The 27437-nt window shown below is 40.4% G+C and overlaps 1 protein-coding gene across 2 annotated transcripts in view; it reads left to right on the forward strand.

The window, feature by feature from the left end:
- Window positions 1-27437, forward strand: part of FAM168A (family with sequence similarity 168 member A) — a 174657-nt gene that overhangs the window by 84905 nt on the left and 62315 nt on the right. For both annotated transcript variants that reach the window (XM_069471008.1, XM_069471009.1), the window contains exon 2: window positions 21360-21447. In XM_069471008.1, coding sequence (XP_069327109.1) covers window positions 21378-21447 — 70 coding nt within the window. In that variant the 5' untranslated portion in view covers window positions 21360-21377. The remainder of the gene's footprint in view (window positions 1-21359; window positions 21448-27437) is intronic.

The following is a 27437-nucleotide window of genomic DNA, read 5'->3' on the forward strand; positions in this document are numbered from 1 at the left end:
GGATTCTGAGGTTGCAGGAGTGAAAGGACAGTCTTCCAGGACATGTCAGTCCGGTGGGAAGAATTGTGCCATGTAAGAGTGTGAAATAGAAGCCATGTAAGAGCATCCCTAATGATGCGTGTTATATAATCATGCAGGCTTCCACCGTGGATGACCAAATATTAAGTCTGCTTCCCACTGTAATGGTATTACCATAACTTCCCATCATATGTCTTTCTGTTTGTGATCCAGTCCTCTCCATGAGCCATTTTTTCATCTCCTATCAGCCTCTAACCTCCCTGTGTGCCCAGCTGTCTGGAGTATGGGGAATGTGTGTGTGTTCGTTGTCAATACCTGGTCTCTGAAGGCTCAGGATTATTATAAGGAGTAAATATAATAGTATCAGTGAGGCCAACTGGGATTCACATCTGACATACAGTAGGCAGGGACTAATAGGAGCTTTCATTATGCATGATCTGTGTATCTGAGTTAGAGAACAGGATAACCTCTCATATTATCTGCTACATTCTGGGTACTGTTCTAGCATTAGGGGTATAACAAAACAGATGAAAATCTCTGTCACCATGGAGCTTACATTTTTGGGGGGAAGACACACAATTAACCGACAAAAAATAAAATATTAAGTACAATAGATAGGTGGGAAAGAAGAAAAATAAAGCAAGGAAGAAAGAACTATAATGTTGAGGGTGATGGTTTGACCTTTTAGATAGGGAGCCAAGGAAGGTCTCACTGAGAAGGCGACTTTTAATTAGGACCTGAAATAAGTAAGTGAACTGGAAGAAGAGCATTCCAGGCAGAGGCAACAGGTGCCAAAGCCCTGAGCCCAGACCTGGTATGTTTCAAGGAATAGCAGGGGGACAGGATGGCTGAAGTGGAGTAAATGGGGCTGGGGGGAGGAGCATGAGAGTAATAGAAGTCAGAAGTTTGAGATGAGAGCAGATCTTGTTGGGTCTTCTAGATCTTAGTAAGAATTGGCTTTTCTACTGAGTGAGGTGGGAAGTCATTGAGGATTTTGATCAGAGGAGTGACCTGATCTGACCTATGTTTGAATCACTCTGACTGTTGTGTAGACAATAGACAGAAGGAGTAAATGCAAAATCAGGGAGACCAGTTAGGAGGCAGTTGCATTAATCCTTGTGAGAGATGATGGTGACTTAGATTAGGATGGTAGAAGTGAGGGTAGTAAGAATTGATTGAATTCTGGATATATTTTAGAGTTAGAACTGAAAATGATTTGCTGATGGACTAGTTGTGAGATATAAGAAAAAGACAAGTCAGGAATGACACCAAAAATTTGACCTGTGCTATTGAAAGCATCAAGTTGCAATTCATTGAACCAGGGAGGACTTCAGGAGAAACAGATTTCAGGAGGGTTAGAGGTGATAAATATAAAAATATAGATGGTATTTAGTCATGAGATTATATGAAGTGACCTTGAGAATGCATGGAGATAGAAAAGAAAAGAGACCCAAGACTTGAATGCAGCTTGAGAAGGAGCTGCCAGAATGATAGGGAGAAAAACAAAAGCAACACACCAAAACCCAGGTAAGTAGAGTGTTTGGAAGCCAAGTGATGATAGTGTTTAAAAGAGAGGAGAGAATGATCAAGTGGGTCAAATGCTGTTGACTTGGCAAGGAAGGTGAGGGCTGAAAATTGACTACTAGGTTGAGCATGGTGGAGGTCATTGGTGACTTTGATAAGAACATGGTGGTGGAGTGGTGGGAATGAAGATCTGATTGCAGTGGGTTCAAAGGAATGGGAGGAAAAATGAGAGAAGGCAAATATAGTACAAAATAGCTTTCTAGAAGCTTTGCCAGAAAGGGAAGGAGAAATGAAGTAGTAGCTGGCATGTTAGGAATCAAGAAAGGGTGTTTAATTTGTTTCCTTTATGTATTTATTTTTAGATGAGACAAGTAACTGTATATTAATATGAATAATCCTTCAGAGAAGGGGAATCCTGATAATGCGTAAGAAAGAGGGAAGAAATGACTGGAGTAGTATCTTTTATTTGGTGAGGGGTTGGAATCCAGTGTATCACTGGAAGGTTGGACATAGACTATTACCCATGGTAGTAGAGAAGTTACAGTATGTGGGCACAGATTCAGTTTGGTAGATAAATATGGTGGAAATTCATGAAAGTTCTCTTCTTGATGATTAATTTTATTTAGACAAATAAGAAGCAAAATCACTAGTTAAGAGTGAGATGAGGAGCAGAGAAAGCATGAAATAGTCTAGGAAAGTGAATGGACACTAGGTAAATATAGAATGATTATCAGGTTGTATTTAGAGCCCACATGAAAATAGTGATTACAAGTTTAAAGTTTAACTTTAGTAAGCACAGTTGTGTGTATTTCCTTCTCCTAAGACCTGTACCAATGTAGGCAGAGAGTAGATGGTGAATTGGATTTAACCAGGGTTGTGTTTTAACCAAACAGGTGTTAACATAAGTGAGAGAGGGGCAAAGGAATGATTATAAAAAATTGACCACGGAATTTAAGATAGCCAGGGTTTGGAGGGAACTGAGAATATGAGGAAGATGATGGACAATGAAATATAGATAAAATTAGTAGATTGGATGTCCTGACCAGTTGAAGGATTGTTAGAGTAAGGATACTATATATAGTGAGCAAACTAGAAAGATAGGAGTTGGTGGTTGGATAATGAGATATTTCAAATTAGGATTATAGAAGAAGGTTTCAGTTACTAGTAATGACAAAGTCAAGGATATAACCATGGAATTAGGAGGCTGAGGTAGGGTAGAAGTCAAGATCAACAGAGGAGAGGTCAAATAAAAGACAGGGCAACGTGTTGTAATCATTTTTTATATGGTTGTTAAAATTACTAAGAATTATGACAAGATGATATTAGAATGACAGTAAGCTAGGAGCCACAATCTTTAAGGCCTAAGAGAGGAGTAACTTGGGAATAGTAAATGGCTACAAGGAGGAGTGATGTTGAATCTGATGATGTCATATTTAAAGCTGGATATTTGTATGGAGGAAGATCTGGAAGCAACAGTGAAGTTCAAGGCCCAGGGGTAGGTGGGGAGTGAGAGAAAACCAGTCCCCATTTGAGAGGGATGCAAAGGCAAGCATTATTGTCAGAGACAGCCAGATTTCACTTAGAGCAAGAAGGTGAGGTGGACATTCACAGAAGAGGTTGAAGTTACAGAGGATTTTTCTAACCTTGAGTTCCAGAGAGTACAGTAGAAAAGATCAGGAGATGAAGAGAGGACAGAGATGAGTGTTGGAATATGCAGTGTAAAGAGCCACATAGGATTACAGTCTGGAATACAAGGGTTGGGAAGAAAAGGGACAAGACAAAAAACAAATAATATCCCCAGCTGAAGAGGAGGAGATCTTTTCCAATCTATCTAGTAAGATCATTCACATTGGTCTTGCTGCTTAAAAAATAACCCATGACTTATCGTCCTGGATAATATAAAGTTATTAGGAAATGCTAAAAACATACTACTTTGGAATAGGAAATATTTGTAGATGTACTATAAAGACCAAACAGATGCACGATTGTTCTCCTGCAAGAAAATATGTTTGGGGATATTAAAGCAGATGAGTAGCTTGTTCTAGGCATTAATCTTCTTTATTCAAACATTGATACCATATTGTTTTTTTTATTGAGGGTCATTTTGCTTCCTAATGAACATGTTGAAATTTATTTTCAGAGTAGCAGGATGCTCCATCTAAATGATCTATTTTGAAATACTTGTTCCAGATTACAAATCAATCTGGAAATCTCAATGGCATAGGAGGGAAAAAAAATCCTACAGTGAGCTTTTGATTTTATCTTGAAAAACTAATAAATGGTAGTCAGACTTACAGTTTGTGATCATCTTTGTCTGAAATGGGAAGTCTGGAATGTTTTTAAAAACCTATATTTTTGTGCTATGACATGGATGAACCTTGAAGACATTATGCTAAGTGAAATAAACCAGTCACAAAAGGACAAATATTTTATGATTCCTCTAAAATGAGGTTCCTAGAATAGTTAGATTTATAGAGATGGAAGGTAGCATGGTGGTTGCCAGGGATTGGGTCAGGAGGGGAAGAATGGAGAATTAGTATTTAATGGATATGAAGAATTAGGTTGGGAAGATGAAAAAGTTCTGGAGATGAATGGTGTGTTGGTTGCATAACAATGTGAATGAATTTAATGCCACAGAACTGTACACTTTAAAATGGTTAAAGTAGTAAATTTTATGTTATGTATAATATATTTCACCACCAACAAAATAAAACAAAAAAACCCAGTGTTTTACATATTCATTGTCTACAAGACTGCTTGTCCAAACTTTGGTCAACCGTACTTAACATTGTATTACAAATAATGAGCCCTCTTTCCCGCAGTACTTCACATTTGTATAGTAGGTATATAAGAATAGATAAAGAAACTGATTCTAAGGGACTTGCTACTGGTAGGTCAGGGACAGATAGATATACATGTGTAGTCCAGCACCGGTCTGGTCGTAAATGTGGGGGCTGAAAACTTGAAGGGGGTAGGCTTTGAAGAATAGAGCCTCTAGCTGTTCTGGAGAAACATACAATAGTTCCTCCGGCAGAGGACCTCAGATGCAGAATAGTTGAGATCTTCACTGCTGACTTGCACATGGGGTCTGGTTTGGCTCCAAACCTTCAGCAGGGCATTTGGACAAAGTAAGGGACTGATTACACTATCTTCAGTTTGATTGATTAAATTCTATATACCCATTGCTTCTTCCTAAATGGAATTAATTTTTAAAGTATGCATAATAGGCTGGCATGGTGGCTTACACTTATAATCCTAGCACTCTGGGAAACTGAGGCAGGAGGATTGCTTGAGAGCAGGAGTTCAAGACAAGCCTGAGCCAAGAGCAAGACCCTGTCTCTACCAAAAATTGAAAAAAATTAGCCGGGTGTGGTGGCATGCACCTGTAGTCCCAGCTACTGAGGAGACTGAGGCAGGATTGCTTGAGCCCAGGAGTTTGAGGTTGCAGGGAGCTATGATCACATCACTGCACTCTACCTGGAGCAACAGAGGGAGACTCTATCTCAAAAAAACAAAAAACCTCATAATAAGATGAAAAATAGAATAAATAGATTAGCAGTGAAAGGGGAAAGAGGATAACATAGTAAATGAAGCCAGGGTAGATGTAGTACTTTTAGTACTAAATTTAGAATTTCTAGTTCTTGGTCCTTGCTAAGGATTGGTAGCAAATTCAACTCTGAGCTTCCCAGTAACCAGAGCAAGGCCTGGTCCAAGATTCAGAGTGTCCATCATTCATTTATCTATTCTTTCAACTAATAGTTTATTCCTGTTAACTGTTTGAATAGTCAGAAGATGCATTTGTATCTGTTATTCTAATATCTGAAGGAAATAGAGCTGATTCTAAACAATAAGGCTGACTGCAGTGGCTCTTGCCTGTAATCCCAGCACCTTGGGAGGCTAAGGTGGGAGGATCCCTGGAGGCCAGGAGTTTGAGACTAGCCTGAGCAACCCCATCTCTACCAAAAAAAAAAATTAGTCAGGTGTGGTCATGCGTACCTGTAGCCCTAGCTACTCAGGAGGCTGAGGATTGCTTGAGCCCAGGAGTTGAAGGTTGCAGTGAGCTTGATCGTACCACTGCACTCTAGTCTGAGTGACAGAGCGAGACCTTGACTCTTAAAAAAACAAACCAGAAACTCAATAGATGAGATGAGTGGTTGCCACAATAAACTTGGTGACAGAGTCTATGTCTTATTTATTTGGTTCTCCTACATCTAGCTATATGACTGTCTTGTCATATAGCTCATTTGTTCATTTGTCTTCTTTCTATCTAATTGTTCATCTATACATCCAGAGAATAGGATCAAGGTGATAAAGTAGAAAGCCTCAGTGTAAAGTCAGGAGGCTTGGAGTTTTGTTCAGGGCCCTGACCACGACCTTGACTTGCTATATATTTCTAGAGTAGTCCCTTCTCTCCTCTGCACCCCAGTTTTCTCTTCTTAAAAAATAAAAAGCTTCTGGATGCTATTTTAGTCTATTTGGTGCTGCTGTAACAAAATACCTGAGACTGGGTAATTTATAAAGAACAGAAATTTATTTTTTACAATTCTGGGGGCCGGGAAGTCCTAGGTCAAGGCAGGTTTGTTGTCTGGTAAGGGTTCAGTCTCTGCTTCTAAGATGGCACCTTGAATGCTGAAAAATGCTGTGTCCTCATGGCAGTAGGTTGAGGAGCAAAAAAAGGACAAACTTCTTCCATTAAGTCCTTTTATAAAGGCATTAATCCAGTCAAAGGCAGAACCCTTGTGATCTAAACACCTCCCAAAGGCCTCACTTCTCAGCACTTGTTGCATTGGGGATTAAGTTTCCAACACGTAAGTTTGGGGAGACACATTCAGATCATAGCAGTGCCACACCATAGACCTCTTCCAACTGGCTCTCTGCAACTAGACATGATAGGTAATATGGAAGTTCTGCTTTTGAAAATGGCACCAGTATTTTTATACTGTGTCACAGGCCTTTATATGACTAAGATGATAAAAATCTGGCTTATATATTTGCATTGCAAATGTAACTTTTTGTAAGAAACCATTAAAGAGGGACTCTGGGGATTACTGGTTTATAGTCTCTCTAGAAATCCCTGATTACTATTTCTTCTATCTGGGAGTGTTATCGAAAGTCTGCCTGCAGCAATCCATTTCCAGCAAATTATAAATATAACTTGGCTACAGAGGTATGTGATATAAGGTGGTTGTGAAACCCTGGTATCCAGTCAATTTATTCAGCAAATACTTTCCAAGCACCTACTGTGTGCCTGAGTTTGTGCTAGGTATTAGGGATAAAACTCTGATTAAGACAAACTGCTCTCATGGACTTTACAATCAGGAATGGGATGCAATTAATTATATTATAGTGTGATAAATACTGCAGAAGTTTCCTGGGGGAAAGTAGTATCTAATTGAGCCTGAAAAGAAGAGTAAGAATTATGCAGAAGCTGAACGCAGTCACACATGCCTATAGTCCCATCTACTTAGGAGGCTGAGGCGGGAGGATCACTTGAGCCCAAGAATCCAACCTGGGCAACATAGTGAGACTCTATCTCTTAAAAAGAAAAAAAGGAATTATCCAGACTAAAGAATAGGGAAGATGGGAGAGAACCCAGAAATGATGGAGGAGACAAGGAAAACGGCATGTATAAAGTCTCAGAGGCAAGAGAGTATCGCATGTTCAGGGAAGATCAAGTCTGCCGGATTGTAAAGTGTGAAGGTAGAAAAATGCTATTTTGAAATTACAGCCATTTTAGGTATTACACCTGGATTGTGAAACAGCATGATGTCCTGGAAAGAACACTGGATTTGGGGCCTATAGACCTAGGTTTGAATTTCTAGTGTTCCATTTACTGTCTGCGAGACCTTGAACAAATCATTTAATGTCTGTTTCCTTATCTGCAAAATGGTAATTGTTAACTCTTGCACTCTCTTTATAACCTATAAAAGTATTACACTATGAAAGCTTTCCTTGACCCTTCTGCCAAGAAAAATGACACCCTCTCTCTGTTTTAAGTACTTTTTTTCTATATAGCACCTTGCATTATAGTTAGTCTTACACATAACTATTTCTTCACTAAAAGATAAGCTCTTTGAAGGGCAGAGAATTGGCACATAGTAAGTTCCAAGTACTGGTGTGGTTTAGTGAATAATTGGATTCTATGTTGAGGGAAGTGCCCTCTGAAATTTGTGTATTTTAAAAAATTTTTGAGGAGAAATTTTGTATTACTTGCAAGCATTTGCTTGAGAAACAATTTTGTAGTTTTTGATTAGCTAAAAAGCCATTTTCTTAAAGCTATTTTAATGGGCTGAATGCTCTGGTGGTTGAAATGTGACATTTTGTAGATGAGCATCTCATTTCCAGGCAGGCACAAAAGCTGGTTGTTGAGCTTTTGCATGAAAAGATCTTTCTGTTAACTGTGGAGGCCTTTCAGATAATTCAGATTCTCTTTGGCAGATTCCTAGAAATCAGAGTTCTCCTCTGTTTCATCTTTAAATTGAAACATCTTCTGAGATGAAATCTTATATGCAGAATTGTAAAATGCAGAAATCTAATGTGTAGTCCGATTACATGTAGCAGGCAATATGAAGAAGCTAAAATGGTTTTCTTGTGTATCATACATAGATAGAAATAAGAAAAAATTCACCACAACTGAGTTTTCTTAAATTTGTTTAGTAAGAAGAAGTTAATTTCTAAAGTGAAAAGAAACTTTTTATTCACCCATTAATTCATTCATTCATCTAGTCAACAAATGCTTATCAGGCACCCTGCTTTCTTATCAGGCCCTTTTCTCAGAATTCAGTAGTGAGTAAAACAGATACAGTTTCTTGATCTCATGGTGCTTAAAACGTAGCAGGGAGAAAAGGATTGGGCAAGCAAATTATGGCTGTAATGAGTATTTGTAACAGAAAAGTTCACAGAGCTCTGGGATCATAAAATGGCCTTTAGCCATGCCCCATCTGGCTTTCTGACATCCTTCATAAGAGCTGAGTGGACACACTTGAGAAATGGGGACAGGAATGATAATATCCCTGCCATGTTTTTCCTCATTCTATGCTCTAACCTTCCAGAACTACTCGATATTCTTTGAATGTGTCTTGCTCTCTCACAGCGTAATTTTACAAATGGCCTTTCCTTCTCCTGTCTCTGTAGAATTCCAGTCATCATTCAAAACGCAGATCAAATGACACATTCTTTTGAAATCTTCTGTATCTCTCTTCCTAATTAAATATGATTGTGTTCGGCTACATATAACAGAAATCTAAAATAGTAGTGGTTTAAAAATAGAGGATTTTATTTTCTCATGTAAAAGAAATACAGAGGTATGTAGTCTAGGGCTGAAATGTTCGTTCCATCAAGTCTTCTGCCACCCATTCTCAAGGTCACTTCACGGAAAGGAAGGCTGCCGAGTTCCAATCATCATGTCCTAATTCTAGATAGCAGGAAAGGGTAAGGAGACAGGGAAGGGCAAGAAGAAAGGGCACCTTCCCCGGTTCACATAGTTTCTTTTAAGCAGCCTTCCCAGAAGTTCTGCACAGTATTTCAGTTATATCTTGTTGAGCAGAACTAATCAGATAGCCACACCTAACTACTACTGGGGAGGGGGAGGTTGGGAAATAGAAGGCTTTAACTGAGCATGTTGCCATCTAGTGGCAGTAACAGCAATTCCCCCCCCCCTTCCCGCTTTAGTTCTTTGTTTAAATTCTAGCACTTGTGCGGTGGCTCACGCCTGTAGCACTCTGGGAGGCTGAGGCGGGTGGATCATTTGAGCTCAGGAGTTCGAGACCAGTCTGAGAAAGAGTGAGACCCCATCTCTACTAAAAATAGAAAGAAATTATGTGGACAACTAAAAATATATATAGCAAAATTAGCCGGGCATGGTGGCACGTGCCTGTAGTCCCAGCTACTCGGGAGGCTGCGGCAGGAGCATCACTTGAGCCCAGGAGTTTGAGGTTGCTGTGAGCTAGGCTGACGCAACAGCACTCTAGCCAGGGCAACAGAGTGAGACTCTGTCTCAAAAAAAAAAAAAAAAAAAAAAAAAAAAAAAAAAAAATTCTAGCACTCTGTATAACAACAGTACTACATTACCATAAATTGCTAGTTTACAAGGCTGTCTACTTCATATAAATATGCCAGGGTTAGAAATTGTGCCCTGTTACCCCCGAATCTGTAACATCTTACACAGGATCTGGCACAGGAATATCAGCTTATGTGTATAAAATGAAGGTATTGAACTAAATGACTTAATCCCTTTTAGTTTGTAAAAAATCTGTAACTATTTTTTTTTTTGGAGTCTCACTCCGTCACCCCAGATGGAGTACAGTGCCGTCATCATAGCTCACTGCAACCTCGAACTCCTGGGGTCTAGTAATCCTTTTGCCTCAGCCTCCCGAGTAACTGGGACTAAAAGTGAGCGACCCCATGCCTGGCTAATTTTTTTCTGTTTTTTGAAGAGATGGGGTCTTGCTCTTGCTCAGGCTGGTCTTGAACTCATGAGCTCAAGGGATCCTCTGGCCTTGGCCTCCAAGAGTGCTAGGATTATAGGTGTAAGCCACCATGCCTGGCCCTGTAACTATTTCTTGAATCACCAGTTTGTATTTTTAGCAGGTTTATTGAGATCTAATTTATATTTAATAAAATTCTCTCATCTTAAGTATGCAATTCAATGCTTTTAGGTAAATTTACAAAGTTGTGAAACTATCACCAAAATCCAGTTTTAGACTATTTTTGTTCCACCAAAGAAATCTCTTGCTCTTGTCTGTAGTCCATCCTCATCCCTACTCTGAGTCCCAGATGACCAAAAATCTACTGGCTGCCTCTATAGATTTGCCTTTTCTAAACTTTTTATATAAATGGAATCATACAGTATGTGGTCTTTTGCGTTAGCTTCTTCCACTTGTCATAATTTTTCAAGGTTAATCCATGTTGTGACATATGTCAGTGGTTTCTTTTTATTGCTGATATTATTGATATTTTAAATTTTAAAATTTATTTTCTTTAATGGTTGCTTTGAGATTAAATATGCATCTTAATTTATTATAATTTATTGTATTTATTACAATCTATTTCAAATACAAACTAACTTAATTTCAGTAAAATATGGAAACTTTGCTCCAATCCCACACACTTTTTCTTTGGAGTTTTTTTTTTAAGACAGAGTCTTGCTCTGTCACCCAAGCTAGAGTGCAGTGGTGTCATCATAGCTCACTGCAACCTCAAACTCCTAGGCTCAAGTGATCTTCCTGCCTCAGTCTCCCGAGTAACTGGGACTAGAGATGTGAGCCACCACACCTGGCTAACAGCTGATTCCTTATCAGGAATACTGGAGGTCAGGCCGGTTGCAGTGGCTCATGCCTGTAATCCTAGAACTCTGGGAGGCTGGGGGCAGGGCGGTGGGGGGGTGGGTGAGCACAGGTGTCGCTTGAGCTCAGGAGTTCAAGACCAGCCTGTGCAAGAGTGAGACTCCGTCTCTACTAAAAACAGAAAAATAAGCCAGACTTTGTGGCACACACCTGTTTCCAGCTACTTGGGAGGTTGAGGCAGGAGGATGGCCTGAATCCATGAGTTTGAGGTTACAGTGAGCTATGATGATGCAACTGCACTCTACCTCGGCAACAGCGAGACTTTGTCTCAAACAAACAAACAAAAAAAGTCAGCTGTTAGTCTTATTGTTGTTCCCTTTTATCTGATGAGTTATTTTCTCTTGCCACTTTTTTTTTTTTTTTTTTTTTTGAGACAGAGTCTCACTCTGTTGCCCAGGCTAGAGTGAGTGCCATGGCGTCAGCCTAGCTCACAGCAACCTCAAACTCCTGAGCTCAAGCGATCCTCCTGTCTCAGCCTCCCGAGTAGCTGGGACTACAGGCATGCACCACCATGCCCGGCTAATTTTTTCTATATATATTTTTAGCTGTCCATATAATTTCTTTCTATTTTTAGTAGAGGTGGGGTCTCGCTCTTGCTCAGGCTGGTCTCGAACTCCTGAGCTCAAACGATCCGCCCACCTCGGCCTCCCAGAGTGCTAGGATTACAGGTGTGAGCCACCGCGCCCAGCCTTCTCTTGCCACTTTTGATAATTTCTCTTTAACTCAGTAGCTTTACTATGATGTATCCAGATGTGAATCTTTTTTATGTTTTTCCAATTTGGAATTCATTGTTTTTCTCGGATGTGTAATTTAATGTTTGTTGTTATTTTAATCAAATTGGGAAGGTTTTGGCCATTATATCTTTAAATTTTTTTCCTACTTCTCTTTCTGGGACTGCCTTTACTTATGTTTTGGTTTATTTGTTAGTTTTCCACAGGTCTCTGAGACTGTTTATTTTTCTCCATTTTTTTTCTTTTGTTTTTCAGGTTGTGTAATTGATCTATCTTCAGGTTAAGTGATCCTTTTTTCTGTCAGCTCAGATTTGCTGTTAAGCCCCTCTTGAATGATTCATTTCGGAATACAATTTCCATTTGGTTCTTCTTATTTTTATAGATTCTATTTATTGATACTCTCTATTTGATGAGTCATTGTCATACTTTCCTTTAATTCTTTAAGTGTGGTTTTCTTTAGGTCTCTTTAATATTTATAATAGCTGCTTTGAAATATTTGTTGATTCCAACATCTGGACCCCTCAGACACAAAATCTATTGTCTCCTGTTTTTTCTCCCCATAAATGGAACATACTTTATTGTTTCTTTGTGTGTTTCATGATTTTTTGTTGTTGAAAATTACATATTTTAGATAAGGTAGCAACTCCTGATTCAGATTTCCCCCCACTAGGAGGGGTTGTTGTTGCTGGGATTTTTTGTTTAGTAACTTGCTTAGGCTCTACCATAGAGTCTCTCTCCTTGCAGTGTGATTGCTGATGTCTGCGGTCATATTTTTTAAATTCTTGTTTTAATTTTTAAACTTGGCTGCCTAAAAGTCACCTCTGGGTTGGCATTGATTAGTGGTCATCCAATGTTTGGTGAAGGGTTGTGCTTAAGCCCTAGGCCAGGAAGGCTTCCACCCTTTGCTGATGGATCAGTGTACGGTTTGGAGAATGCAAAGTTCAGGCAATTTACAATTCTGCTCTAGCTTTTAGTTTGATATGTTCAAGGCCCTATAGTCACCCAGTCGACCTTCTCTAGTTTCTCCTTAGCAAATGTAAAGCCTTACAGACCACTAGGGATCTCATGAAAGCTTATCAAGACTCATGGTTGTTTTGTTCCCTAGAAATCCCTTTTAAATTTCTGGTTTATCTGCAGGTCTGTTGCCTGCCCCAGCTATAGTACAATGGCGTCAGACTAGCTACAGTAGTGGCCTTCCTGGATTGTTTGCCATTGTTCCCCAGATTGTCCCACTGCTGTTTTTGACAATGACTCTGGGCATGAAATTTCCTATGCTCAGCTTCAAACTAAATCAGCCCACTCTGGTAACAGTAGTCCTTGTTGGCCTGATCTATCCTGCCCTGGTAGAATTAACCCCGGGGAGCTGGGTGTTGGGGATGTCAACGGAAAAGAAGCCAAACTCTGTAAAATAATTTTAAAGAGATTTATTCTGAGCCAAATTTGAGGACCATGACCCGGAGCCACGCCCAAGAAGCCTTGAGCAAGTGGACTCGATGTGGCTGGGTTACAGTTTGGTTTTATGCATTTCAGGGACACAGGGGTTACAGGGAAAGTTATAAATTAATATGTGGGAGGCATACATTGGTTTGGCCCGAAAAGGTGGGCCATCTTGAAGCGGGGGGGGGGGGGGGGGGGGCGGGGGGTGCTTACAGGTTATAGGTGGATTTGAAGATTCTTTGGCTAGTAATTGGTTGAAGACATGAAGGTTTGTCTAAAGGCTTAGATAAGGAGCTGTTTATCAGAGATAAGCCACCAGACATATTTGTTGTGTAAATTGAGGACCTGCAGGTTTGTCTTGCCTACCCTTAGGCCTGTTAATGGGTTACAAAGGATGCCCCCAAGGAGGGAGGGGGGCATGATAAGGCATGTCTGACCTCCTTCCTCCTGGCAGACAATTTAGTTTTAGGATATTCCTTTGGCCACCAGGGGGTCCATTCAGTCAGCTGGTGAGGGGTTGAGCCTTAAAATTTTATTTTAGTTCACAGGGAGTAGGAGCAGTCTCAGGCTAAAATGCCACACTCTCTGTTCTTAATATGGTTCAGTAATTTTTCTTGAATGAACATTTCTCACTTTGATATTAACTTTGGTCAATTTTCAGGGACACGGAATGGTTGTTTTTTGACCATTTTATCCAGTTTTATTTTTGCTTTGGGGGGAGAGGGTTTGCTGAGCACTTTGGTTGTTCCAGAACTTCTGCCTTCTTTTAATCTTGGCATTTTTATTTCTATTTAACTGTTAAAATTTCCCAGCTAGACCCTAACCTCTTTTGGGCAGATACTGTCTTTCTCTCTCCCCTACAATATCTATCCCAGAAGGCGTTAAACCTTTAGGCTTTAATTTCTTTATCTATCAAATGAAATTAATAATTTTTTCATTTCTTCAAAGGATCAAATGAGATAATAGTTAAAATCTCATTGTAAACTATAAAAGCACTATGTAAATGAAAAAAATCTTTGAAAATTCCAAGGTAGTTTGCAAACTAAAACACAGATTTTAAACACTGCAGCCCGTTGTGCAAATAGTACTTCCAAATGTTCATGTTTAATCTCTGGGCTTTTCTTCTTATGGTTTTATATGGTCATAGATTTTACTGCTGTGTGTTTTGAGGGCAGCTAGCAAACCATTTGCAGAACAATGGGTAGCAGTCTGGGAGTGAAAATTAGCTTCACCCTGAGGGAAGTCATTAGCACCTCTGTTTTCTCTCTCACACATCATGCCACTGCTAGGCTCACCACTCCTTATTTTGCCAAAGACAAGTACCCAAAGTAGAGGTTTCTCTGGGCATTAGAAGTAGATGCTGGAGATATGTGGAGAACCACTGGAATTTGCCAAATAATGCCAAGCACCTTGAAGATTTTTTCAGTTTTCTTGTGGGGAAGCGTGAAGGATGATTCATTATGTATTCAACTACTGTGTATTTAGTACCTGTTTCATGCTGGGTAATATTTTGTGCACTGGGGATACAAGACAAACAGAATCCTTGTTCTCATGGAACTTACTCTAATGGGGGAAAAAAATAAATAAATGTAACAAACAGTATTGGAGGTGGGGCCTTTAAGAGGTGATTAAGCCTTGAGGGCTTCATCCTCATGGGTGGGCTTAATGGGACACTGTGGCTTGAGCCTGTAGTCTCAGCTGCTTGGGAGGCTGAGGCAGGAGATTACTTGAGCCTAGGAGTTTGAGGCTGTGGTGTACAATAATAGCCCCTATAAATAGCTACTGCACTCCAGCCTGGGCAATATAGTGAGACCCTGTCTCTAAAAACAAACAAACAAACAAAAAAATTTAGAAAGGCTTTTGGGAGTAAGTTCTCTCTCTTGCGGTTCTACCTTCTGCCATGGGATGACGAAGCTGGAAGGCCCTTGCTAAATTCTGGCCCCTCAATCTTGGACTTTCCAGCTTCTAGAACTGTGAGAAATAAATTTCTGTTCATTATAAATAACCCAGTCTTGGATACTCTGTTACAGCAGCATGAAATGAACTAAGACAGGTATCAAAAGGAAATGTAAAACAGAATGAGAGGACAGAGAATAGCAGCGTGTGGAGAAGCTATTTTAGATAGGTTGGTTAAGGAAGACATTTCTGATAAGGTGACTTTTGAGCAGAGACCTGAATGAAGTGAGGGAACATGCCATTTTTGATATCTGGGGAGAAGGGCATTCTAAGTGTCGAAAAGAGCAAGTACGAAGACCTTGAGGCACAAGCATGCATGATGTGTTTAGGGAGCAGCAAGGAGGTCATTGTGATTGAAGTAGAGAAAACAAGAGAATAGTGGTAGGAGTTTCAACCAGAGAAATAGGCATGCAAGGCCAGGTCATACAAGGCCTTGTAAGCTTTTATAAAGACTTTGGATTATATTCTTTTTTTTTTTTTTTTGGAGACAGAGTCTCGCTCTGTTGCCCGGGCAGGAGTGCTGTAGCATCAGCCTAGCTCACAGCAACCTCAAACTCCTGGGCTTAAGCGATCCTTCTGCCTCAGCCTCCCAAGTAGCTGGGACTACAGGCATGCACCACCATGCCCGGCTAATTTTTTCTGTATATATTTTTAGCTGTCCAGATAATTTCTTTCTATTTTTAGTAGAGACGGGGTCTCGCTCTTGCTCTGGCTGGTCTCAAACCCCTGAACTCAAACAATCCACCCACCTCAGCCTCCGAAGTGCTAGGATTACAGGCGTGAGCCACCGTGCCCGGCCTGGATTATATTCTGAATAAGATGAGAAACCATTGCAGAGTTGTATTTGCTTGCACAAGGAGTGTAGACTTACTGTGGTTCATTCCTAGAGAGCCAAGGCACCACCATACTTGAATCTGGAGAGATAGGTAGGTAGGACTTGCACAGTAGGTACCCCTAAGTTTGTCTTACTTTCAAAGTAAACTCAGGTCAGATGGGTAGCATATGGCAGCTAAGATTGTAGGCAGCTCATAGGAGTAGAAATTAGACAGGCAGTGCTTTAATTCTTTTGTAACTGCCCATGTGTGTCCAGCAGGGACTGAGCAGCTGCCAGGTACTGTGGTGGATATGAACTACGTCCATGGTGGGATCTGTTAGGGTCCAAGCAGAGCACATGAGCCCCTGTGTCCTGAAGGAGGGTTCAAGTCCTGCTATTCCAGAGGAGAATCCAGTGCTGGGCTGGGAGACTGGGAGACTCATCTAGTACCATGGAAGTAGCTTGGACATTGGAATCAAACAGGCCTGGGTTTGAAATTCACTTTTTCTTACTTCTTAGTTATGAGATCTTGGGCTAGTCACTTCATTTCTTTAGGCTTAAGTTTACTTATCTATAATATAATAAAATTAATACTTATTTTACAGATATTAATGTAAGACTTATGGAGACTTAATAAGTCACTAGCATAGTAGCTGTCACATGGTAGGTGTTCAATAAACAGTAGCTGCTTGTAGTAGAGGTAATATTTGTAATAGTGCTAATGGTCAACCCTTCCAGAGTATCTGTTATATATCCAACATTGTTCTAAGCAGAACTCTTAGACATCTCCAATTTAAGTCCAAACCAAATTTCTGTTCTTCACCCAAAACCTGCTCCTCTCTCCTAGTTCTTATTCCAGTAAATGGTATTTTTTCTCAAGCCTTGGAGTCACCCTTGATGGCTTTTTCCGCTCATACCCAATTTCAATCCATTAGCAGTTCCTGTCAGCTTGATCTTTAAAATGTATCCACTACCACCATCACTGCTACCAGCCTAGTTCAGCTACCGTTATCTTTCATCTGGACTATTTCAGTGACCTCCTAACTTATTGCCCTACTTCTCTTGGCTTTGCTGCTGTTTGATCTCAGCACAATGGTCAAACTAATCTTCTTAAAATGAAGTCAAGTCATGTCACTCTTCTGCCCAAAGCACTCCAGTGGCTCCCCATCTCATTTAGAATAAAAACAAAGTCCTTAGAGTGGCCAAAAGACCCTACATGATTTGACCTTCATTACCTGTCTGATCTTACTTCCTACCCTTCTTCATTAACTTTACATCAGCTAAATTGGTCTCCAAGCTGTTTCTCAAACATGCGTCTACATCATGGCATTTGCATTTGCTATTTCCTCTATTGGGACAAGGTCTTCTCAGAGACCTGCATGGCTTGCTCCTTCAACTTGTTCAGGTCTTTGCTCAGATGTCACTCAGTGATACTTTCTATGACCATCTTATTTAAAATTACAGCCCCTACCCTTGGTACTCTCTACCTCAGTGGATTTCTTTACAGCATTTATTGCCATCTGATATACAATATATTTCATTTTTTAAAAAGCCTATCTCTTTCTCCCCCCTCCCAACTAGAATGTAAGCAGGAATTTTTGTTCTTCTTGTTCATTCCTATATCTCAATTCTTCTATCAAGCTTATGTGAGAGAAATGGCATTTAGGAAAGAAAGTCTAAGGCATGGTCTTCAAACTGTGCATCAAAATCCTTTTGGGAATTTAAATACATGGATTCCAGAACACCATCCCAGGTAGAGCATAACGGATCTTCTATACGATATGAAGGAATTTGGATTTTATTCACAAGGCTTTTGAAGAAGAGGATGGATATTGACTACAATGGTATAAGAGAACTTTTGGGGGCAATGAAAACACTTTATATCTTGATTGTGGTGGTGTTTGTACACTGAATGCATTTTTTTTCTTCTTTTATTTTTTTTCTTAAGAGACAGGGTCTTAATCTGTTGCCTAGGCTAGTGTGCAGTGGCATGATCATAGCTCACTGTAATCTCAAACTCCTGGCTTCAGGTGATCCTCCTGCCTCAGCTGCCTGAGTAGCTGGGACTACAAGCAAGTGCTACTATGCCCGACTAATTTTTTTTTACTTTTTGTAGAGATGGGGTCTTTTTTTTTTTTTTTTGAGACAGAGTCTCACTCTGTTGCCCGGGCTAGAGTGAGTGCCGTGGCGTCAGTCTAGCTCACAGCAACCTCAAACTCCTGGGCTTAAGTGATCCTACTGCCTCAGCCTCCCGAGTAGCTGGGACTACAGGCATGCGCCACCATGCCCGGCTAATTTTTTTTTTTTTGTATATATATATTTTAGTTGTCCATATAATTTCTTTCTATTTTTAGTAGAGACAGGGTCTCACTCTTGCTCAGGCTGGTCTCGAACTCCTGACCTCGAGCGATCCACCCGCCTCGGCCTCCCAGAGTGCTAGGATTACAGGCGTGAGCCACCCCGCCCGGCCGAGATGGGGTCTTGATATGTTGCTCAGGTTGGTCTCAATCTTCTGGGCTCTAGTGATCCTCTTGCTTCGGGCTCCCAAAGTGCTAGGATTACAGGCATGAACCAGCGCATCTGGCTGAATATATTTTTCATGGCTCATACAACTGTATAGCTAAAAGGGGTAATTTTTACTATATGTAAATTATAACTCAATAGACCTATCGTTAAAAAACACCTCAGGGCTGGACGTGGTGGCTGACGCCTATAATCCTAGCACTTTGGGAGGCCAAGGCAGGAGGATTACTTGAGCCCAGGAGTTTGAGGCTGCAGTGAGCTATGATTGTGCCACTGCACTCTAGCCTGGGTGACAGAGCAAGACCCAGGCTTTTCTATTTTGAGGTTAGAGAAAACTGAGGCTCAGCAAGGTTAAGAGACTTGCCTGTGGTCTCATAATTGGTATGTGACAGCTCCAGGATTTGAACCTAAGTGTGCCTGGATCTTCCTACTCATTTTTAGCCCATTCCTGAAACTGTTAACAGTACATAGAATATGTTGTAAAAGGCTGACCTTCCCTTAGAAGCTGAGAACCCTATCTACCCTCAAGCTGCTCTCCAGAAGTGATTGTTGTATTTTTATTCCAAATTTTGAACCCCTGGCAGATCTCATTTTTGTCAGTCATTAGTTGGGATTGGAATTGACACTGTTATGGAGTGCTGCCCTATGCACGATCTCCTTCTGCAGAGGTGGCCTTCATTTTGAAGCAACAGAAGACCAGTTTCAAAGCTGATGAGTTTCTCTGATTATGAAAAGCAATTTTGTACTTGGTCCAATCAGCAACACAGAGTGTCTCCACGTAGTGCTTCTTAGCGCTTGTCTTAGTCCATTTTGTACTGCTATGACAGAATACCACACACTGGGGTAATTTATAATGAACAGAAATTTGTTGGCTCACAGTTTTGGAGCCTGGGAAGTCCAATATTAAGGTGCTAGCATCTGGTAAGGGCATTCCTGCTGCATCATCCCATGGTGGAAGAGCGAAAGAGCAGAGAGAGGGTGAGAGAACAAGAGATAGTCACTTGTCCTTTTATGATAGACATACTCCAAAGGTAATGACATTAATCTGTTCATGAGGTCAGATCCCATATGGTCTCATAACCTCTTAAAGGTTCCACCTCTTACAATGGTGATTAAGTTTCCAACACATGCTTTTTGGGAGGGGGGGACATATTCAGACCATAGCAGCATTTTTTTTTTTTTTTTTTAAGACATGGTCTCACTCTGTCACCTGGGCTAGAATATAGTGGCGTCATCATAGCTCATTGTAACCTCAAACTCCTGGGCTCAAGTGATCCTCCTTTCTCAGTCTCCTGAGTAGCTGGCACTACGAGTAGCTGAAACTACAGGTGTATGCCACCATGTCCAGCTAATTTTTCTATTTTTTAAAGAAATGGAGTCTCACTCTTGCTCAGGGTAGTCTCAAACTCCTGACCTCAAGTGATCCTCCCTCCTCAGCCTCCCAAAGTGCTAGGATTACGGGTGTGAGCCACCACGCCTGGCCCATAGTAGCATTTTAACAGTCTTCCTCAGCCTGACTTACTAGGCAGAGAACTGGTTGGGCAGAAGAAAGATGCATGGCAAGGAAAGTGTACAGGCAACCTTCTGTGTTGTTGTTCTCACATCAGCACTATTGTCACATCATCATTATTTACATCTGTATGTCACTTTACAGTTTGTGATCTCTCTTAATTCTTTCAGTACCCTGTGGGGAGAGTGTTTAGAGGGAGAGTGTAACTTGAGTATATTTTTAGATAACTCTGGCTGTGAGAGCATTTTTTCCTTAAATTGAACTGAAATATATATACTTCCTTTAACTTTCATCTTCAAGTTGTTCTAGCTTTAGTTTGTCAACTGATGGTAGTTTGATCTAGCTTGTTGCTTTGGGGTGGTTTGCCAGGGCTGCACATTGGGTACATTTCAGGAAGTTCTGTCCTCTGAAATTGACCAGGGGCATTTCCCTTTTTGCCTGTCTGATGGCCTTAGCTGCTTCTCCTTGGGAACCCACCTTTTCTTCACCTCTCATTCCAGAACCTTGGACAGACTAATTAATCACAGAGCAGTTGCCATCAAGCCAGCTGTTCACCGCCTGCCTTCAATATTTGGCTTGTTTCCTATCCTGAACCACTACAGGAGAAGTTAATGACCTAAAAAATTGCCCATCTATCATATGAACCTAGTTAAGAGAAATTGTTTGATTTTTATGAAGTGTAAATAATATATTTGGAGACACGTTTTCAAACATGTGTCAGCCTATGTGTAAGAAATGGCTCCCTAAACAAGGTGGGACAAATTGGCTGGCTAATAGAGCTTAATGACAGATTTTCCATTAATCAGAATGGAGACTGTGCTTCATTAAGATAATTAAGCGAGCACGTGTGCAAGTGATACTTATTGCACACAAATTTCCAAGTTTATTGCTTTTCCTTGAATAAATTGAGAGAGAAGTCCTGGCAGTGTTTCCTTGTTTGCATTAAAATGATCAATAGCAACAAATTCCTAGCTTTGTTTTTAAGCTGCTAGTAACTAGTATCTTGTGCTCTGCAGGTGAAAGGGGCAGGTGAGATACTTGCTGCTCTTCCTTCCAGCAGTCTGAATCCTTATCACCAGCCACCTGGGATCCACCAGTGAACTATAGAATTAGAAAGGACCTCAGAAATCTCAAAGTAATTCATTTTATAGCTGAACACTGAAATCCAGAGAGCGGAAAGTGACTTGGCCAGTGCCACACTGTACGCTAGTGCCAGAGCTGTCTGTGGGATAATGGGACTAATACTAAACTGAGAACCAACATGCCTGGGTTGACATTAGGCAAGTTACATAACTTCTCTGCTCCATAGTATCTTCATCTGTAAAATGGGTAAAGTATTTAGCATAGGGCCAAGTACAAACAAATGGGCTTTTTGTTTAGTCCTTTTTCTACTGTACCATTATATACCTTTGAGCATACACTGAAGATTATAGAGGAGAAGCTGATGTCAGGGAGAATGGGAAATTAATAACCAATGCTATTGCCTTTGCTTTTTTCTGTAGGATCCTCAGTCTTCCACAATGAACCCTGTTTACAGCCCCGTGCAGCCTGGGGCTCCTTATGGCAACCCTAAGAACATGGCCTACACGGGTGAGTGATGTAAGAATGGCTCTCATTTTGAGAAATGGTGGTTAAGGATGCTACCAAATAACTTGCTGAATGACTTTTCATGTATGAAACACCAAAGGACACTTTTGGAGATGTGTGTTATACTTCCTAAAATCCTCGTAAAGCTTGAGAACTTGGAGAAGATATGTCTGAGGAATAGCAGAGCTGGAAATGACATTTTTGAGACTAAGGATCATTGAATTTTTAACTAGTGGAAGGAAGGGAGGTAACATTTATTTATTGAGTACCTACCATAGGTCTGGCCTGTGCTATTTGCTTTCATATACCTTATTTCACTTTAACCTTACAGCAGTTCTACAGAGTATAGCTTATTATCACCATTTCTAGATGAGAAAATCATAGAAGGCACAAAGCAAAACAAAATTAGATATTTGAACCCAGGTCTGATAATTCTGAAGGCTAATCTTTTTCCTGAACTGCATACCAAGCTGTTTCCTCCTTCTGCCTTTACGTACGTTGTCATTCTGTCTGGAATGCCATTGTCCCCTGACAACTTTACCTTTTTCCTTAAGAACGCAACTCTGAACTCAGTGCTTTTCCAGAAATCATTTTTTCCCTTACTTAACTTTAGGCAAATTTTCTAATGTTCCAGCGCCCGGGGTTCTCATATATAAAATGAGGACAGTATTATTATTTTGTTTCATAGGGCAGTTGTAAAAATTATGTGAGCTAGTATAAGTTACTGGGCAAATAAGACCAGGTACAAAGTGAGTGCTTAATAATGGTTATTATTATTTGCAAATAAATAAAGGTGGATAAGATATATGGCAATGGAAGTGAATGAGAAAATTATGTAAGTTGCCTGGCATGGTGCTTAACATTAACACATCATAAGCCTTCAAGAATATTAATGAATATAAATCTAGGTGGAGGTAACAGTATAAATAAACACATAGAGGTTAAGAAGGTGGTCAATTCTTGACCATACAGAGTATACATAATACTTGAGCTTAGCTGGAGATAAGAGTAGAAAAGGAGAGAAGTGGGAAAGGAGTTTCAAAACGTAGATTAAAGTCTTGGTGGCAGGACTGGGGGTAAGGGGATGGGAGAGTTTTGCCCCAGAAGAGTCATTGGCAGTGAGTGGAATGTACCAGTTCTTTCTTAATAATTCCTCCTTGTGTACTTTACTATATGTGCTGAATAGCCTCCTAAGACTGAGAGTGGAGAGATCTCAGGGACTCCATTGTCTGGTTGTTTCCAAACTTTGTTCTACAAGAACACTAGGAAGAGTGTTTCAGAGAGTCCTCAAATATTTGATTTGAGTTTTTAAAAATTGAGAACTGTTTTTATGAAACACAGATACATGTAAGAGGATCAGTGTGTGAACTTAAGCTTCTAAGAATGCATGTTAATTTTTTAAAAAAACTGCTACTGTCAGGTTTCAGTCTGAAGTGTCAGTTCTTGATGTGCTCATAGCTGAAGAATGACTGACACACCAAAGTAAGGCAAACACAAAAATGAGGTTTATTGAGGAGAAAAAGATAGGATTATAGAGCAAGAGCAAGATATAGATTTATAGAGCATGATACATCTGCCACAGATGACAACTGGACCCACTGGCGCAGCAGAGGGAGAACAAAAGGAAGAGCAAAAAGGGCGCTGGTTATGGTCTGCATCTTGTTTTATAGTGCCCCGATTGGGACCTCCCTAGTGGTTCAGAGGTCACCATAGAACCACTTTGGACAGTTGAGAGTTGCATGACCTGTGTTGCTAGGTATGTAGGTTGTTCTAGGACAATTTCCAGACTCTATAGTACCCATGCTGCTTAGCCCTTGGGCTAGAAGAGTCCTCTGCATTCTTTTGCAGTTGGCACACTAAATTATGATTGGCAGGTTCGTAGTGTATTCCTTCCTCCCCCCAGGTATGGCAGTCTCTCAGGAGAGGATTAGGGCGGGGCAAGACCAAGATGGGGGCCTGGGGCCCACCCTTGTTTTTCTTCCCAGGTGGGGCAATTGCACCAAGGCAACAGTACCCACTTTCGTCCCTAGGAGACCTGGAATCCCTCTCCAGCTACCTAACACTACTATTTACAGCTGCTTATGTTTTTAAATCAGGATTTTCTCAATGCTATGCAACTAAATTAACATTCAGAAATATAGTGGTTCCCATCTCTCCTGAATGAGCAAATAAAAGGAAAAAACCCAAAGCAATCAAAGAAATAAAAATTTAAAAAACAAAAAATAAGAAATATATTAGAGGTTGAACCTGATTTAGCTGTAGCTGTTATCTCTAACTTTCAGGTTCATGTTTGTGTTTATCATAACAGCTTCATTATTCTTATTATTTAGCCTTAAAAATAAATATTTTCTGTTTGAACTTCTATCATATATTTATTCTAATAAAGTTAATTTCTAGTAACAAAGACCCATGGAACAGTACCCCATACCCTACTAGCTCTGGGAGCTTGTTGCTTTTCCCATTCCCAGTTCAGGCTATTCCAGCAACCTAAGAGGGGACTGAACTGCTTTGGCAGAGTCCAGGGGAATCCTGCCTGGCTTTGGTTTCCTGTTCGCTGTGATCTTGGCTGCTTTCATTCTCAATGAATTGCTAAACTAGAGAAGGAAGGGAACAGTTGCATTTAGTTGATTTGCACAAAGAAGATTAAGCAGTGTGATATATTAAAAAGGGAACAGACCTTGTCTCTGTTCAGCACATAGTAGAACTTGGTAATGTGTTTTGATTGAATGAACAATAGCCAAGTTTAAATCCAGCTCTGTCTGATAATGGCTGGGTGACTTTGGACAACTTGCCTAACCTCCCTAAACTGAATTTCTTTGATAAACTGGAATAATACTATCTATTTCATAGAACAGTTAGAATTAAATGAGATAATTTGTACTCCTCTAGAGGGAGGGAGGATCTTTTTTGTTTCTACTAATCACCAAGGAATATTATCAGCCTAGATCTGTGTTTTAAGTTAATTTCCTTGCTGGAGATTCTGGGATCACACAGGTTGCATAAACTCTACACAAGTAGTATAAATTCAGACTTCACACTGACCAAGGTTTCACATTTGTAGGGAGATTTTTCTTTTTTAACCAAGCTTCTCTGTTGTATCTCTGTACTTTGGATGGATTTATTTTTTCTACTGACAATATGACTTCTCTAAGATTCCAGCTTGATGTAGGGAAATTTGAATTCTAGCTCTTGGCCTCTCCAAGGCCTATTGCCTATCTCCTACCCCTGGTGGCCCCAAAAAGCAAGATTTCCTGATTTTTAGTTTCTTCTTCATTTTTTGACCACTAGAGATTTCCTTTCCTTTCTTAAAATCGCCATCCTGCGTATAAGTAAAATGTTTGTTATACTTTATCCAGCTTTTCTAGATACTGTGCAGTAGGTAGATTTTCATGTTATCTTTTCCTTTGTATTGATAGAAATGGAAGATCCAAGTGAGATAAGTTGTAAACAAATGCCAAATGTAGTAGTGTATTAGAGTAAAGATTTGTTATTAATGTTAGTAGCAGTATTGTTATGTTAAAACGTATTAATTAGCATTCAGTAAGAGCATGCTAGATACTATATATATATTAATTATAATCTTATTAATCATAAATCTTATAATACTCTTCTATTTTAGATAAAGAAACTATGGCAGTTTAATTCAGGTCATGTGACTTGGCCAATATACGTAGCTTATAAGGGATGAGGAAAGATTTGAACTTGGGTCTTTTTTTCATTCGTTCTTTTTATTTTTTTGAGACAGAATCTTGCTCTGTTGCCCAGGTTAGAGTGCCGTGGTGTCAGCCTAGCTCACAGCAACCTCCAACTCCTGGGCTCAAGGGATCCCCCTGCCTCTGGGCTCAAGGGATCCCCCTGCCTCAGCTTCCTGAGTAGCTGGGACTACAGGTGTGCGTCATGACACCGAGCTGATTTTTTTCTATTTTTAGTAGCAATGGGACCTCCCTTTTGCTCAGGCTGGTCTTGAATTCCTGAGCTCAACAGATCTTGCTGCCTCAGCCTCCCAGAGTGCTAGGATTACAGGCGTGAGCCACGGTGCCCGACCTGAACTCAGGTCTTTATGATTTCAGAGTATACTTGCTTTCTGTTATTAATTTGTCTTAGAATATGTGCTCTTTTCACTGCTCCCAGTGATAAACTAAAGAAGAGGGTTGTCTTTTCAGTTTTTAAGACTAGGGAGCCTGCCTTTTGAGGAGCTAGAAAGCTGTTCTTGCTCAGCAGTTTGTAGTAGGTTCAGTGGGGGCAAAGTGGAAGGTATCAAGTCATTTTTAGTATAGTCTGCTTCAGAGGCAATGGGATGGTGGCCAGAGGGAACAAAGGGGTCAGAAACACTCCTGATTTGAAATTCTCTCTAAAATCTTAAGATAGGAAATACAATATAGCTTTGCAATACTATATATATTCTAGTAAGCAGCTGTCTTCTAGCCAGTTGACAGTGTTCTTTCTCTCTCTGCCCTTTTTAAAGCTACTTTACTGAGTACTTACTGTGTGCCAAAAACTGAGCTCAGTATTTTACAGATAAACGTTCTAATGGTATCAGTGTCCAGGTATGGCCCAAATAAGGACAAGTTTGGTACTTGTCTCCACCATAGTATGATACTTGTCCCCGTGGTGGAATGAAGAACAAGGACAAGCGGTTTGAGGAGAAGGAAAGGGAAATTTATTAATTTGCTGGCAAATAAGGAGAATGGCAGACTCTTGTCTTAAAGTACCATTTTCCTCCCTATAAGCAGAAGTATAGAGCTTTTAAAGGGGGGTTTTCAGCTCCAGGCTATTGCTGCTTAACTATAGTTGATGGTCTTGATCAACGTCATCTCCTGTGAAGACAATCTCAATTTCATGACTTCTACCCTTCTGACCTCTACCCACTGCCTGGACAATTCTGTTGAGCCATCTCCTGTGGTACAAAGAACACTCTCCTGCCCCTCTGATTACTGGCCTCAGGCAGGGATGCAGGTTTTAATTCCCAAAAAGAGTGTGTGTATGTTGCGGGGGCGGGGGGGGGGGGGTGGTGGTGGTTAAAGAGACAACTTTAAAACAACTACTTTACCCGTTTTTCAGGCTATTTTCCCTGTTACAAAAAGATGTTTTTCAGAATATGTTGGAATTGGGTCTAGAATCTAAGTCTCCACGTTGTGAGTCTGTGTATTCATTGTCTCTGTACCACAGAATAAAAAGCAAAGTTTCATCCATCTTTCTCTATGTCCTGTCCTGGCCACTTCCCACTCCTCTGCTGACCCAGTTCAAGTGCTCGCGAGCGCGCGCGCTCTCTCTCTCTCTCTCTCTCTCTCTCTGACTCCTGGGAATTTCCTGTTTCAGCCAATAGCAAACATAGGTCCAAATGCTACAAATACCCCAACAGAAGATGTGACCCTCAGGTTAGAAGGTTAGGAAATTGATCTTCTCAAAGACTTTACTCTCATTTTTTCACCAGTGTTTTTTTTTTTTTTTTTTTTCTGGAATGCTTGTTTTGCTTAAAAGAATTGAGTCAATTTAAGAAGCAGATTTGTATTTGTATTTAACACAACAATTTATCGCCTGGAGGAGTAAGATTAAAAAGTAAAATCTTGGCCGGGCGCAGTGGCTCACGCCTGTAATCCTAGCACTCTGGGAGGCCGAGGCGGGAGGATCGCTTGAGGTCAGGAGTTTGAGACCAGCCTGAACAAGAGCGAGACCCCATCTCTACTAAAAAATAGAAAGAAATGATTTGGACAGCTAAAAATATATATAGAAAAAATTAGCCGGGCATGGTGGCACGTGCCTGTAGTCTCAGCTACTCGGGAGTCTGAGGCAGAAGGATCGCTTGAGCCCAGGAGTTTGAGGTTGCTGTGAGCTGGGCTGATGCCACGGCACTCTAGCCCGGGCAACAGAGCGAGACTCTGTCTCAAAAAAAAAAAAAAAAAATAAGTAAAATCTTTCTCTTCGTTGATCCAAGCCTTACCCAATTCACTCTCCTTTGTAAGGATCACCTAGTATGGGTTTTAAGATTAACT

This window comes from Eulemur rufifrons, chromosome 6, assembly GCF_041146395.1.
Source record: "Eulemur rufifrons isolate Redbay chromosome 6, OSU_ERuf_1, whole genome shotgun sequence".
Taxonomy (NCBI): domain Eukaryota; kingdom Metazoa; phylum Chordata; class Mammalia; order Primates; family Lemuridae; genus Eulemur; species Eulemur rufifrons.